Raw genomic sequence first — 16,482 nt, 5'->3', positions numbered from 1 at the left:
TTGGGACAGTTCGACTCCTTACTTCGATTCTGTCCGCGTTCTGTTCTGGTACGTGTGCAAAAAAGGACTGTTCTGAATTGAATCTGTTCGATTTTGAAAACGTTCGAATTCGTCGTACCCCCAAGAACCCCACAAGAAATTGTTTGATCTGCAGGTATACGGGTTACTGTAGTCGAAAAACATTTTTGGCGGAAAAAAATTTTTTGAAATCTTTTTTTTCGAACAAGTACAGAAATGTTATTTACAGGGATGCCTGGAATGGATTTTTCAGAATTTTTAAAGATTCAAATTTTAAAGTAGAAATTTCATTTATCCATTACAAAAGCGCCAAAATTCGCTGAAAAAGTGACAAATTTCGAGAACAAAAAATATTACGAAAATCATTCCGCTCGAAACTCGCAAGAAAATTTTTCGCGTGCGCCTTCAACGTACTGTAGTTAAAGCACGACTTCGGAAAAAAAAATCGAAATTGATTCTGAAAAAAAAACTTTGAACGTATTCCGAATACTTTTTTTTGAAATTTCGTTCCGAAAAATTATTCGGAATTTTTTTTCGAAAATAGTAGGAATTTCAGAAACTGTCCGAACATCAGAATGTTGAAAAAAACGAAAAGGTGAAATGCTGAAAAAACCAATCCGAGATAGAATCGGATTCTATTTATATAAGGGCTATACATATTGTTGTGCACACTTTTCAGCCAAAATCATCTTTAAAGTTAAATCCTTGAGACAACTGTCCACTCTGGTGATGCACCGACTGGGAACGTTAGATCTTGGCTTTTGAATCTGCTGACATATTTCATTTCATCATTCCCTCTCTTTTTGTTCCCAATAAAAATTTTCCCAAAAGTCACAGAATAACAACACTTCTTCAGTTTCTAACTTTTTTGTTTACTAATCCACTAATCCCCCCAAAAACATTTCATAGTTGCGTAATCGTCGTCATTTGGGTGCTCTTCCGAAAGCTTTACATACTCTATCCATCGAATAAGTTTCCTGTTTTGCATGCCCTTGAGCAAACGTATTTATTTCTATATGTGCATACGGGGTGGTCCCCTAAAGATGACGAATAAGTAGAGAAGTCTTGTAATTTGAGAGGAGCGAAGCGAGTGTGTTCTAAACTCTTTTCTTGGTTTGAACGCCTTCTATTAAAGAAGTCAAACCACTTAAGATTCCTACTTCTTCACTTATTCAACTATGCATCTGGAATGAGAGTCAACACATTCAACCGTTTCGGTTTTATATTCTAGCCTTACATTGTGCTTCATGTTGGACTACAATTCCTTTTCCTTCAAATTTAATTAGGAGCCCGTGTGAAGGTTTCCGAAAAATGAATTAACCCAATCTGGTTAATCCTGCATCTACAAAATAGACCAACCCGCACCATTTCAACAATGAAAGTCTTGAAACAATTCTTGGTATATTTAAATATTTCTAAAAGTTAAATACACGGTAAGATGGCATCTCCTTCTAATGTTATTCCAGAAGACATTGTTCAGACAACCCGACAACCCTAACCCTTATTATCCTTCATTTCTTGCCGTTTCGCCGTTGTTTACCGTGTTCGTTTCATTTCATTTCCGCGCATTCTTCCCACCTAATCCCACATGCTCCCATTGCTTTTTACGCCATGTGTTCTCTTTTCCATCACCTCTTTTGCCCTCTCATTCTTTTTTCCCTTTTGTGCACTAATTGCCCATCTTGCAATAACACTGACTGACTCTTCTCCACCCTAGGGTCCTTCCGTCCAGCCGTTTGGTCATCCCTAACACATTAACACGATTATTTATTTATGTTTCGCAGATTCTCCCCCTGTCATTCTTCCGTTCTATTGTTTTCTTCGAGATTTATGAGAGAGAGACACTTACCAACAATATGCATATCGAGTTTCCGGAAAACAGTTCGATGGCATTTTCAAGGATTTTCCCTTCCGCATCCTACTTTTATTTTATTGTTTTGAATTTGGATGCTCTAATAGTGAAAAGCATTCACAGGATAATTCTCATTTCTGATAAAATTCTGGAAAAATAACTAACTAGGAATCTGGTTGAAGTCAAACATTATGAATTGAAATTGCAAATAACTATTTATGTATAGCTAAATTTGAGAGACCCAGAATTTTTAAATGCTGTTGAAGCTCGAAGGTATTTTTGGAGCCGATTTTGGAGCCCTCAGCAATTTTTAAAAGCTAATTCTGAAACTTCGATTCCAGATAAATCTTTTCAAAGTTCAGAATAAAGCAAGCATTTTGCTGAAAACTGAAAAAAAAACTAGTTTTGACATGATATGATGTTCTTGCTGGCATGTGAGTTACCGTAAAGCCTGTTATAGAAGAGCCCCGCCAAGTTTGAGCTCAATTACCTCAATTCCTATGCAAGTTATACAAAAGAGGTCAACTGACAAAACATTTATGATGTTATGATAAACAGTTTATCATTTGACAACTTTTTTTATATCTTTGACAGGAAATGAGAAAAATTGGCTCAAAGTTGAAAGATTGGGGGCCCTTGTATTACAGGTTTTACAGTAGCACGGTGTTTTTTTCGGAACGTCTTGTAAAATGCTTGTTAATGCGCTCTAACACACAGGCTTTGGTCTCGACGCGAAAACTTTAAAACGAATAGCCGATTCTTACGGTTTTGTGGCATGCGACCAAAAAAAAACGGCGCGAAAAAATTTATTTTAAAATGCGTTCCGGAAAATTCACCGTGCAATAGCTAGTTAAGGAGTTGTAAATTGTAGAGGTTCTCCAGTAAAATTGAACAAACTTAATTTTTTTTAAAACTGAAAATGCTTAAATATTTTCTAAAATTTTCCGATTCATCCTTCTATCTATTCCAATTGTGGACCACACACACACACACACACACAATCATCCAACCACAGATGAAAATCCGTTTAGCGGACGACGAAGCCTTTCGAATACTTTTCTGTGTGGTCTTCTTCGTCTTTCTATTTTCTACTTTGCCTTTTTCATTTATTCTCCAGTTCCAAACTCTCATAAAGGGATTACTGTACTATGGCAACTTTCAAGGCACATTCTTCTAATCCTCGAGAAATCATGACATTTTGATCTTTCGATGAGAGTGTCTTCTTCTTGGAGTCAAGGGACTCCCTTCTGATTTTGCGTGCCACGAAAAATACTTCTTGTCATCTGTGTTTTTTTCTTGTCTTTTGACACTCGACTTCTACATTTTTGAAAACGTATTCTGTGCCTTCTTCTTCTTCTATTTTGCACACGAACTTCATCTTTTTTATTGCATTCCGACACGAAACTTAGACCTCTTTTCATAAACACAATATTTTTTTTCTTCAAAAATGGAAAAATTGTCATTTTCTTGACTTTTTATTGTTTTTTTTGTGTTGTTTCATATTCTGTGAAGTAGTCCGCTCCGGAAGGAAACTCAAAAACTTTCCTTCTGGGCATGGGAGGTCGTAAATTTGTTTTTTTTTCTTTGCTTTCTGGAAGTCTCAGAAAACCTATAGAATCGTTTTTTTTTATGATTGAAAAGTCTATTAGGGGAGCGGATTTATTCCATGCTCAAAAGTACAGTACCGGTCTGTTAGATATACAAAAACCTGTTTTTCAGTTGGATTTTTACTATTTTCAGGGATCTGGAGCTCGGCTGTCTAGTGCCAAATCACTTTAAAAATTTTGGATGTTACAAAACATACGTAGGTTGAAAACTTTGCACTCACAGAATTTTTTGAAAATCCCTAGTTTTTAGGCTATTTGCCGATTTCTAAAGAACAACTTTTTTCAGTACAACAACAGGAAAAAAGAGGTGTCTTTCAAATATCAAATAGCTGAAAAACTAGGAATTTTCAACAAAAATTTGTTAGTGCAAAGTTCTAGGTCTGTTTTAAAAACTCCGAAATTTTCAAATTTATCGGACACTCGCAGCCGAGCTTCAGACCCCTGAAAATGGTCAAAATCAACTGAAAACAAGTTTTTGTATAATTTATTGACCGGTACTGTGTATCAATTCTTCAGTGTTTTCAAGTACATACCATATGCAAATGAATTGTTTCCCGATGCCTGCTGTTGTGGTCTTTTTCTGCAAAACGATACAGAAACTTTTTTTCCACAGAATTAGAATCTGGACCGGTTCTTTGAAGCCCGAATTGAAAGAGACTTTTATGTGAGCAGAAACTAGACCAGCAAAAGTTAAATTAACTTAAAAGAAAGTTTAAGTCAAATTTTACAAGTTTGGTGGTCTTGAGTGGCTATAATGATGATTCCATCTCCAACTGTCACTGAAATCACTTGAATGGAATCCACCCACTTCCTGTGCAAACAACTCATTTTGCTCCCATCAAAGCCTGCTTATCCGTATCGGTCATTTTTCTTTGTGTTCCTGAAACCTTCCGGTGGTCTCTTCTCAACCTCCATCGTCTTCTTCTCCGTTAATGATCTCTTTCTCGTTTCCGTTGGTTCGAAGCCCCCCGACACTAGCCCTTCTTCTTCTTTCTGCCATCTTTTCCTTTACTTCTTTGCCTTCTTCTTCCATTGCTTCTCCTCCGCTTCTCAAAATTAATTTCTTGCGCTCATCGTCCTCTTCCCCACCGCCCATCTTCATCGTCCCCATCTGACGTCTTCCGTTGGTAGACTCGTCAAAATGGTGGCAGGAGAAGCTCATAAGTCGAAAAAAAGAAACAAGCCCATCCGCTTCTCATTTCACTTTGTGATAGGGTGTGTAGGCCAAAAAAAGAAAGAAGATGACTCCTATTTTGGATGTGTTGCGAAATTTGTCCGTTATCTGATTATAGGATGGGCGGAAAACACGGCGAGAGCCTTCTTGTTTTTGCAGAGCTATTACTTTCTTTTTGGTTTTCCCCATTTTAGGTACCTCTTGTTTCATTTTAGGATTTTAGAACTATGATTTAGGAGTTGTTGTAGTATTTTCAGAACCAATAGGTGATACTTGAAATTATGTAAAGTTTGAAATCAGAAAAAAGTGTTTGCGAAAATCAAACAGGTAACATATTCCCTGTTGAACTGGATTCCAATTTTTCTATTTTCAGAGAGTTAATTTTTAAAGGTTCCTACTGTTAAAATTTTTTATTCAATCATATCCTTTCCTGTAAACTCACCTCCACTTTTATACTAAAACTTCTTTTTGATACCATAACCACTCTAATAGAAGTCCCCTCCTGCAGACTGTTAACGTTGAGCTCACATATCTCATTTTCCATAAAAGATATCAAAAGGTAGTCAACTGACAAATTGTTCATCATAATACCACCAATATTTTGTCAGTTGACTACTTTTTGGTATCTTTCACAGAAACCGAGATAAATTGGCCTAAAGTTTAATGTTAAGGCTGGCGCTCTATTAGAGTTATTGCGGTAATTTGGTTGAACCAAACTGCCATGCTCTAAAAAATAATCAATTCCATCGTTTAAGTTTTGATTTTGAAAAAAAACATTACACTTATAATTTTCATTTGGCAGGTTCTTTAAGAACTATTAGCTTTGGCCTACCTCTCGATAATCCTCTTGATTTTTTTACTTTACCACATTTTTCCATATCTGCTCGTTTCAAAACTTTACATCCCGAATCTCTCGGAAACTCTTCCACAACCAATTATTTAAAACTTCCTTATCTCTCATCTCCGATCTCGTCGTCTTGCTCCTTTTCTGGAAGGAACATTGTGCAATAGATTTGTTGAAGAGATACACAAAAAGACACAAATTATGCAAGTGGTTTGAGTGGAAGAAGGCACGAAGAAAGCTGGACGACTGAGAATAGAAGAAGAACTGAAGAATACAAGAGAAAAGCGAAGGGAGGGGTTGCACCAGCTCCAAAATCGCGCAATTTGATGCTAATACATAGCTTTTCGATTCGAAATGGGGGTGGACACAAGATGGACTCATCGTATTTCATTACCATTCTTTTCTACTACTACTACTACAACTTCCTCTTTTTTATTATGTTTCTGGTTTGAAATTTTTTCAGAAATGAGAAAAAAAAACTGAACTGACATAAAAACCGCCACTTATCTCCCATTTTTCCCCCATTTTTCTCCCATTTCCGTTTTTTTCTAAATCGGCTTTTCTGCTCCCGCACAATTATTTTCTGCCCTCTATTTCTTTTTTTTTTCATCGACTCCTTTTTTGATTGTTGTACTAACTAAAATCTCTTTTTCAGAGGAATGAGCGACTCCAGTCCGTCGCCATTACGATCACCAGAAGACGAGGAGTTATTAGCCAAATCATCCAGAATACGATTATGGGTCACAAAACGAATGAAAGAGGTGAGTTGTTGTAATTTATGTTGATCTTCTTATCGGGAAATGGAACTTGACATAGTTCCACACTAAACATTGTGTGTCTTTTTCGCAAAAAATATATGTTGTTCTACCTCAATTCTGAATTCTCGACTGTCATCTTGCAACTTCTTGTCACAAATGTAGGGTGTTCAGTTTTTGGACGGATATTGGCCAGGTCCTAGTCAGAACTTGCCCAAAAACGGTTGTCTTATCCAAAATCTGACCATCCTCCGACCAGAAGTTGCCGGCGGTGCCAGAGTTGATTCATTCTTACTATTAGTGTTTTGCATCTCACCACTTTTTTATACCCATTTTCACTACTTACTAACTTTTTCATTTGTTTTTTCGAACATCCCAAAGAGCGGTTGTCAACAAGTCATAATAAATGGGACAATATTAGTCCGTATTAGCTATTCTTGCATCTCGTGGCCTATTTATAATGCCAACTCATTTCCCTATGTTCTCTTTTGATTCACTGTTCCTATCAGAATGGTAATTGGTAGGTCTTTTGGTTTTCAGTGGTTAGAAATAATCAGAGGCCACCGACATTCGTTTTTCAAGCTGGAGATTTTAAAATCCCCATTTTTGTTTATCAGATCGTTTGGATCATTTTCACGGCTTCAATCCGATTTCCGTACTAAAAACCACAAGAAGCGTTTAATCAGAAGAAGATGTTAATGCGAATCTTTATTCTGCACTTCTCCAATAAGTTATTTCTAGTTTTTTCTCCGGAAATTGCATTATAAGCTTACCATAAAACCTGTAGGCATAGGGTCCCATAACTTTCAGCTCTGAGCCAATTTATCTCGTTTTTCTGTCAAAGATATAAAAAAGCTGTCAACTGATAAAATGTATATCATAATATCACAAACATTTTATCAGTAGATACAGTCCTGATATCTTGCATAGAAGTCAAGAAGGATCAGCTCAAACTTGACAGTATGGGGGTCTTTAAATTTCAAGTTTTACGGTGCACCTAGAAAGTTAGAAAACATGATATTCAGAAAATCTGCAACAACGAGATATAAAACAAGTTTTTGAGGCCAGAAATTATGAGCAAGGGCAAATAGCTCAAACAATGTAGACACATGTTGGTAGTTGTCCCAAATATCAGGTTACCTTCCTTCCTGACAACATTTCTTGACGTCTCCCTTCCGACATGGCCCTCGTTTTCTTTCTTTCAGAATGTCTTGTTCCAAAAAAAAGGTTCAGGTATTCAAATGAATACAATTTTTAGTTATTTGTGTTGTCTTGAAAGTATTGGAAGTAAGAAATTGGTACCCCACTAAATAATAGAAATTTGCATAATGAATGAGTGACGGATGGTTGATTTTTCCTCAAGAGAATGAAAAGACGAAGACGTATTCTGAACTCAAATCCCATAGGAGACTTCATGCCTTGACTTGAGTTTACGAACGTCATTTTGTTGAACCACTACATTTGTTAACTTTTTGCTTTGGTTACGTTTTAAAAGTATTTTTGAATTCAAATTTTAAAATTTTGGCGCCTCCGTACCACCCGCAAAGTATCATTGTTCGATTGTGGAGTGTCCTCCAAAAACCTACATTTCTTGTCCACATTTATCTTCATTGACACCTTCTGATTTTTCTGTTTTTTGTTCTTCTCGATCACAAAAGACAACACCAGTTTGCCTTCTCATTTTCTAACATGACCATTTCGCTTTTCGCTCTTTCTACATCCGTTATCAAAAGTATTACGAATATTACGGTTATTAGGAGAAAATAAGAAAAAAAGAACAGGTCATTAATGTATATTAGCAAGTAGTAGTACCGATTATCTACACTTGTATAGTTGTTTCTTTCCAATTCTAATATTCTCCACCCATTCATTTGTAATTCAGAATTCAGAATTTTCAATTTATCTCCCCTTTGGAGGGTGGGTTTTTGCGGTGAATTGGTGAGCAGTTCGTTTTTATTTTCCCTTGTTTATTTACTTTCTAAACGGCTCTCGCTCTTTTCTAAAATAATTTGGAAAAGATATTCTGGACATTTGTATTTTTTCTATTTTCAGTTTGGTATAGTTATTTTCTAGCTGAAATTTTTAATTTTGAAACTATAATACATTTCCTACTCATCTGGAGAATTGAGGTAGAAATTGTAGCCGGATGTAAGAAGAGTTAAAAAACCTGGTTTCTTGTATTTAAAGTCTTCATCAAAATTCTGAACTTCTCATTGTTAGTATCTTTCAGAAATGAAATGTTGAGTGGGTGTACTCACCCATCAAAAGTGCTTGGCAACTAAAAACTGCCCTTGAGTTTAGAAAAGGCCTTTAGATTGAAACCCTTTGATTTATCATTCCTCTTGAAAAATATTCCTCAATCCCAACCGAAAAGCGGCAAAAAATTTTGGAACTACTATTCGAAATGCATGTAGTCAGTAGAGTGTACGCCCGAGTATATCGCCGCCACAAATCTCTACTTTTTTTTGTTGTTGAGTCGTTTTTGCCTTTTACACCCAATGTGGCCTATGGCATGTCAGCGAACCTAGGAAACTCTAGAAGATTGTCGTATATATTTTCTTACTTCTTCTTCATTTCTCGCTCACTCTCAAATTCAACCACTTCAATCAGAAGTGTGTTCCGTTCAAAATCATCTCAGATTTCTTTCGAATTTCCATCAATCTTCCACTCTTCCCACTACCCAATATAAAAGTGGAATCCCAGTCTTGCGCAGGCACCACCACCCAACCACTACTACTCACCCCAACCAACTTGGCCATAAAACAGTGAAAAGGCTGGCACATCTGGACACTTCTTTGCCCAATGAGAAACTAAAGTGAAGGTTTAGGAGTGCGCAATAACAGCCAGGTGCTCAGATTCCATTCTTTCGTATTTCCCCTTCTTCCTTAACTGTACACTTTTGAGAGGATGAATTTGGAAGAAAATTCAGAGAATCCGTTCGCCTCATTAATCAAATTTTTGTTGCCGTTTCATTTGTCACGACGAACACAGAAACACTTCATCTTGAGAACGATGTTTTTTGCTTCCGAAACGTGTTCCATTTGCAGTTAGTTTCTTTGGGAGAAGCATAATATAGCAGAGAATGTACTTTTTTCCAGACTAACATTTAGTTAATTGACTTTCAGTTTCATCTTCTACTGAAAATAATTCAGATAATTCTCTGTAGCTCTAGAAAAAGGCATAATGATGGCAACTATGAACATTTCCTCCAGAACTATTTTTTCCCATTTCTTGTCTTCAGTTAACAGCTTATCAGTGACGTTAAACGTTCAATAAATTGAAAGTGAGATAACATCTGTTTCCGGTGTGACGTGAGTGTCTTATTCTCTTCCTCTCATATTTTGAATCCAATTACTTTTTCATCTAAATCTCTTTTTCGCGCACTTTCAAGTGTTCTCTTCATCCTTCCCTTCCTCATCCATCATATTCTATATACTCTTATTCTCATTAATTTTGCAATTACTATGCAGTTGTGAATATAAGCTTCAAGCTCTTCTTATTCTTCCTTCCCCATTCCACTATGACACTTTCGGTCATTTTGCTATCCGTTTTTCGTTTTCTTATGCATTTCAAATCGAGTCGTCTCAAAACATCTCTAGAGGGATGAAATACAAGATTTTATTGGTTCCGAAAACGGCTAGCACAGCTTTTTTCTTTTCTTTTTGGTCAACTAGTTTTGCAAAAACTAAACAAATCGGAAGAGGTCAAAAGAGAGTTCGACGAGTATCAAGAATCGAAACGGCTACTTATGTCTCTCCCAAATGGTCTGAGTTGTACTTTTAAGAAGTGCTCATGACCTTGTGACCTCAATAAATTGAGAGTTTTGTTGTGCATTCATGTTCATGCGTTCATTTTTTGGGAACTTTCCTGGTTTGACTAAAAATTAACGTACCATATTTCCTCTAATAGAAGCCCACCCAAGAAGTAAACTTTGAGCGCAATCTCGATTCCTAGGAAAGATATCAAATATTTGTCAACGGATAAAATGTTTCTCATTTGGGCTTCTAGAGTTGACGGTTGGGGTGGGCTCCGAAGAGTTGGGCGGCTTCGCGGTACCGTAATTTTAAAAAAATCACTTTGGCTCCTTTCAAAAAGGCCAAAAATTTTAACTGATAAAACGTTTGCGGTATTATGTTTGTATTATGTCTGTTTAATTTTGAAATCTAGAAAAGTTGAAATCTCTTCTGAAAATTCGAAGAATCGAATTTCTTGAAAATCTATCGATTCCTAAATTGCCCAATTTCAAAGCTAACTTCAAGGTCCACCTAGAAGTCACCGCCCTTTTCATCGTCATCCATCAACTCTCTTTTTCCTCCAACTTTATTAATTACATACTTTTTTTCATGTTGGTGGTCCGCTTCTTCCTCTTCTTTTTTCTCTTTTTTTTTCTTCCAATTTTCCATTTCAAGGCAATATATCCAGGCACATCAATTCAATTTGTCAATTGTATGTTCTCTGCGTCTTTTTTGTCTTTCTATTTAACTCAACCTACTCTCTTCTTCTAATTTCGGAACCCACTCTCTTCATTTTTCATGCCGCGGCTTCTTCTTCTTCGGAATCGACCTCCCCTTTCCTTTTTTTTCCGTCTTTTTGGTGGATCACATCCGTACGCAATGCGAAACTGACTACTACTAGCCCCGCCCACTAATTTTCCCCACTAATTACGATAAAACACGCTAAACAACATTTTAGAAATTGGGAGGAGGAGATGGAAGAGTATATGCAAATGTATGTGGATATGGATGTAAACGAAACGCAGAAGGGGTTTATAAAATTCGGTGGTGTTGCGTCTTCTTCATTTTCATCTTCTTTTCATCCTCCTTTTTTTTCAAAATGTTTGTAAGGAAATTACGAGAAAAAAAGAAGAAGGAAACCGATAAAAATTTCATGGTGTGTCCAGCAGCCATTCTGAATGTGTTTATGTATTTTTTCGCCATTTCCTGTCACCATCTCAGCCTGATTTTGAAGGATTCGCTGGTTGATCTTTTGGTTATTTTTTTTCAAATTTCTGATGTTTAATTTAATTCTGGAACTTTAGATAATTGAATAAACGCGTGGTACAACATACCGTAAAACCTGTAATAGAAGAGCCTCCAACTTTTAGAGCCAATTTTTCCCCGTCCCTGTCAAAGATACAAAAAAGGTGTCAACTGATAAACTATTTCATAATGTTAGAAATGTTTTGTCAGTTGACACATTTTTGATATCTTGGATAGGAGGCAAGAAAAATCAGTTCAAACATGACAGTATGGGAGCCTTTCTATTACAGGTTTTACGTTAGGCGTCTCAATTAAGGACAGTAACCATCTGATAGTGAGTCAGATGAATTAGAACTTCATAGCTTTGAGTGATTCAAAATCGGAGTCCACAGTATTTCTCAACCCCCATTCCATGACAGAAACTCATTCGTCAAAATATTCTTAAATAGAAAATTCGTTCCTTTTCTCATTGTCTCCTAGCTTCTAATTCTTTTTCTCTCCTCCATCTAATCCATGTATCAGAATCCCTTCCATGTCAAACAAAAAATGCAAAAACCCAAGAAGAAACCAAAGGAATGTTAGCTCCACGATCCTTTCTCTCTCTCTCTCTTTCTAAACTTTGGGCATCTTGACAAATGGTTTTCCGTCTTCGTTTCCCTTTGCTCCCAGAGACCTCGACTCCCTTGTGCCGCCACCAACACTACCACATTTTTCGTCAATCATCTCCCCGTTTTTCTGTGTGGCGCATTCGACTGACCCGGATTTTTTCTTTTGAAACTGAGGAGCAAGTGTTGAAAATATCAAGATACACACCTGCTTGATAATTAATTGGTCGTTCGCTCACTTTCTGACTTCAATTTCTCTTTTCTTTATACTTCTTTTTTACAGCTCGAGGATCAAAACGAACGACTTCGAGCTCAAAACTTGCGGTGTACTACACAACTACAAATGCTCCGAAGTTTTACGGAAAAATCAAGAAAGATCAAAGCAGAAATGGAGATGAGCAGAAGCATTACTGTAAGTTCTTCAAAAAGTTAACATTTTCTTCACTTTCATATGTTCAGGGCACACTGCCAGTGTTACGAGATGAGAACAGAACATCTGATGACAGCGGACTGACTTCTGACGACACGGATCGAAAACAGATGAGCGTCAGCATATCAGAATGTACTCCGAGAGTTCAGAGAAAAGCTAGTAAGTTTTCATTCAGAATATACTTTTCACACTTCGTTTTTTTTTCAGCTCGAACAATGTTGAAAAACACGTCTCAAGGGTCTTCTACATCAGAATCTTCGCCTTGTGAAGACGAGGCAAAACCGATGCCACTGCCGAGAAGGATTCACCAGTCAATGGTATTTTTTTTAAATTTCGATTGCAGATCTTAAAATATCAACATTTTCAGACCGAAAGAGATAGTTTGAACTCGTATGCAGAAGATTACGAGTACGATATCGAAGAGTCTTCATTTGAAAGAATCGAAGAACGAGTGAAGAATGAAAACGAGAAATATGCTGATTATGTGAATCTTCATGAATTCGTGGCCATAAAAGACGATAAAGTTGTCTACTCGGAAATCGTGAAGCATCGATCTGTGGAGAAAGAAGTCCTGCCAACTCTTCCATCTCATCAACCAAGACATTGGGAAACACGACTAATCCAAGCAGCTGAAAAATGTTTGTCCGTGATAGACGGAGCAGATTCCGAAGGAACTTCTACTGGCCCATCTGTGTCACCATATCATATTTCTGATGTATCCAGAATCTCATCAAACAACAGAACGGAATCTCCTGGATCCAGAAAATCATCGAAACTATCAAGAAACTCCTCACCCAGAGTGCCATCACATCATTCTTATGAAGATGGGGCTGCCTATGCAATCAGGGATTTGTGTTTGGGAAGTGACTACTATACACCACCAGATGCCTCTTCGAGATATTCTTCTGGAACTCCGAATTCTAGAACTTCTCTTATACCATCTCGAGAGACAATGGAGAAGGCTGGATATTGGACACATCTTACGGATAGCAGAATAAAATCATTGAAAAGAAGATATGTAGTGTTGCGGAATGGGTATATCTGTTTCTATCGGGTAATTTTAAGAATTTGAGACGAGAAAGTTAATTTTTGTAATTTCAGAAGCATGGTAACAGAGATGAAGAACCAGTTAATAAAATAAACATCTCGGATATTCGATCAGTTTCAAAAATTGAACAACAAGGAGCCGCTTATGCATTTCAACTGATTACAGCATCTGATAAAATGAACTTCATGACTGAAAGTGAGAAGACAACACACGACTGGGTCACAATTTTATCTGCTGCTATAAAAGGTTATTTTTAAATTTTACAGAAATCCGAGAATTATATATTTTCAGCAACGACACTACGAGAAATGGCTAGTCGTGTAACTCCGATCGATGCTTCTATCAGTGGATGGATGACACGTGTCAAATGCGGTCTCTCGAAGAAAGTGTTTGCTGCATTGGTGAACCAGAAGCTGATGTTCTTCAAAAATTCGAACGATTTGGTCCCCAATGGATTTCTATGCTTACAAGGATCACAAATCAGTGAGAAACAGAACGGAACGGAAGAGTATTCTGGAAGTAGTGATGAGCAATTGGAGACAACCAAAGAGCATCCAAATCAGAGAAAAAACAACGACAGTTTATGTGTACAAATCGCTCAAGAGGATCCTGTTTATTTGATTTTGAGAACGTCGGAAGAAAAGGAAAAATGGTTGTACTTTTTAAAAGCTGCTAGTGGAACTGCTGCTCTTTGTGGTACTCCTTTCGAGATTCTTGTCCAAAGAATGATGGCTGAAAATGTTGCAAATGGTGAGTGAAATTTTGAAATGCAGAGATAATTTTCAAAAAAGGATATGCAGATTCTCCACTCTGGAAAGATTTGTTATTCACATCTGGAGAAGAAATTCCAAAAGACACAATGACTTCCGTCGATCCGAGTGAGCGAAAAAAGACATTGGAAATCGCAAAAGCATGTCAATTGTTCGTATCGGTTCTGATGCGTCCTCAGGCGACTCAATATCATATAGACCTGGCACAAAATATTCTTTCAACTGCAGTTCAACAAGAATATTTGAGAAATGAAGTATATTCTCAACTGATCAAAATGACTAGTGGATCTATGCCATTTGGACTACAAGGATGGAAACTTCTAGCTCTAACAATCCCGTTATTCCTTCCAAAACAGTATTCTTTACTATGGCTTCTGAAACGTCATATTTCTCGATGGGTCGATTTACCGTAAGTCATTATATCCGGGACTACTTTCTTAAAACTATCTGACTCTCAGAAACGAATCTGACGAAACTCGAATGGCAATATTTTGTGAAAGTGCATTGGATAGATGTCTACGTGTCGGAGGAAGACAAGAAGGACCGAGTCGTTTGGAAGTAACATCTATTCTCACAAGAGATGTTACCAGAACTAAATTCCCTCATTCGATATCTGTCAAACTTCCGAATGCTGAATATCAAATCGTGGAATTTGATGGATCCACTGAAATAGGTCAATGCCTTTCCTCACTCTGTCTGAAACTTGGAATGCGTCCAGCTCTTCTCTCTGGATATGCTCTTTACATGAACGATCCACTCACTCACAGTCTTATTCTTCTCAAAGGAAAACAGAAACTGTGTGATTCCCTATCAACGTGGGAATCTCGTTCAAGAGATGCTCAACGAGGAAGAATATCATCAGATTGTGCAGCTGCACTTTCTCTTCGAATGCGTCATTATTGGAGTCACTTGAAAAGTACTGAAACACCAATCGAACGACAGTTCTTAGTGTGGAGAGCATCCGAAGAGATAGTTAATGGAAGAATACCGCTGAGCAATCAACTGTGTGAGAGTTTGGCAGCCCTCTATGCTCAAATGGTATTTGGAGATGCGAATCAATCATTGTCTGATCAGCAGTTTGATTTTATTAGCCAGCGTTTTTATCCATCGAAAATGTTAGATGTCGCATGCATCAAAAGTTTAAGGTAAGTCTGAAAAATAAGAAACTTCCGATATCATTATCTATTTCCAGACTTCAAATCAATACAAACTGGAATGAATTAGTGGGAATGAGTGAACAAGAATGCGTTCGTGTAATTCTCCAAGTTCTGAACAAATGGCCTCTTTTCGGATGTGATCTTCATGAAGCATCAATGAGAACTGACAATGAGAGAAAAATATATTTGGCTCTCAATGATCATTCTGTCAGTTTACTTGATCGGAGACATTTCGTAAGTTAAATTTCTATTTAACCAAAAAAACTCCTTATTTTCAGGACGTCATCCGCACCATCTCCTACAGTAGTCTTTCTACATTTGGTCAATTTCAACAAGATTTTATGTTAACCGTAATCCGTCCTCTGACACCCGGATCTCATCCTGATGAAGCGCCGAAAGAACGGCTGACATTCTCAATGCAAAAGAATGAAATAGAACAACTAACACTTCATCTTGCAGAATATATTCGTTGTCAAAAACTTGTCTGGAAAGTTTCTAAATAAATTTAATTAAATTATGATACACATTTTCACTTCTTTTTGAGTGCTCTTTTCTGTTACGGTGATTTCATTTCAATTGTGGTTCTATTATTTTAAGTGCTCTTTAGACTTATAGCTTTGTGAAGGAGATAATTTTGCTTTATGTCATTTTAAATATTCATTAATTTATTATGTTCGTTTTAATAAAATATTTGTCATTAATGTTGTCTAATCATAGAAAACGAAAATGAGTCATTAAAACTTTATGAGATTTGCACGACATTTATTCTTCCACCTGTAGGATTTGAACTTCCTTGTGAACCAGCTGCAACTTTGGTCGTAATTAACTTTCTGATTTCCCTTGATGTGAAAAATACGAAACAGGGAGTAACGAGTCCAGCAAATATTTCAGACTGAAATACAAAAAATTAGGTCCAAATCAAAAATTATTTATAGGTACCGTATGAATAGCTCTTTTGAGATAAAAGGCAGTGGCCACGTTTACTGTTATAGTTTTGGCATATAGGATGACAATGTTATATATCTGGAAGGAAGAAATAAACAAAAATTATTGAAATTCCAGTTACCTGAAACATGACAAAAATGAAAAACGCTTGCTTCAGAATGATCACTTCGTTTTTGTTCCTTGAACTCTTTTTCATTTTCAACAATCGTATAACTAGCACAATATACAGAATGAGTATTAGGATTGGAATCACAATTTGAATTAAATCTTCTAGCTGAAATCACTTTTTTTTTAATTT

General features: G+C 36.8%; 2 protein-coding genes across 2 annotated transcripts; one reads left to right on the top strand and one right to left on the bottom strand.

Annotated features, from left to right (window-relative positions):
* Nucleotides 1-5,694: 5,694 nt before the first annotated feature.
* Nucleotides 5,695-5,886, bottom strand: CBG27096 (the record flags this gene model as incomplete). Its single annotated transcript, XM_045237686.1, has 1 exon — nucleotides 5,695-5,886. The coding sequence occupies one exon, from the start codon at nucleotides 5,884-5,886 to the stop codon at nucleotides 5,695-5,697; it is 192 nt and encodes a 63-aa protein (XP_045098915.1).
* Nucleotides 5,887-6,154: 268 nt separating this feature from the next.
* CBG09439 lies at nucleotides 6,155-15,742 on the top strand (the record flags this gene model as incomplete). The annotated part of the gene is made up of 12 exons (XM_045237685.1): nucleotides 6,155-6,256; nucleotides 7,819-7,888; nucleotides 8,792-9,027; nucleotides 12,118-12,246; nucleotides 12,294-12,581; nucleotides 12,632-13,318; nucleotides 13,366-13,558; nucleotides 13,604-14,062; nucleotides 14,113-14,491; nucleotides 14,541-15,227; nucleotides 15,275-15,473; nucleotides 15,518-15,742. The coding sequence occupies 12 exons, from the start codon at nucleotides 6,155-6,157 to the stop codon at nucleotides 15,740-15,742; spliced, it is 3,654 nt and encodes a 1,217-aa protein (XP_045094047.1).
* Nucleotides 15,743-16,482: the final 740 nt, after the last annotated feature.

The sequence above is a fragment of the Caenorhabditis briggsae genome (genome assembly GCF_000004555.2).
Source record: "Caenorhabditis briggsae complete genome, chrV, whole genome shotgun sequence".
NCBI lineage: Eukaryota > Metazoa > Nematoda > Chromadorea > Rhabditida > Rhabditidae > Caenorhabditis > Caenorhabditis briggsae.
This window is presented reverse-complemented; position numbering and strand designations above follow the sequence as displayed.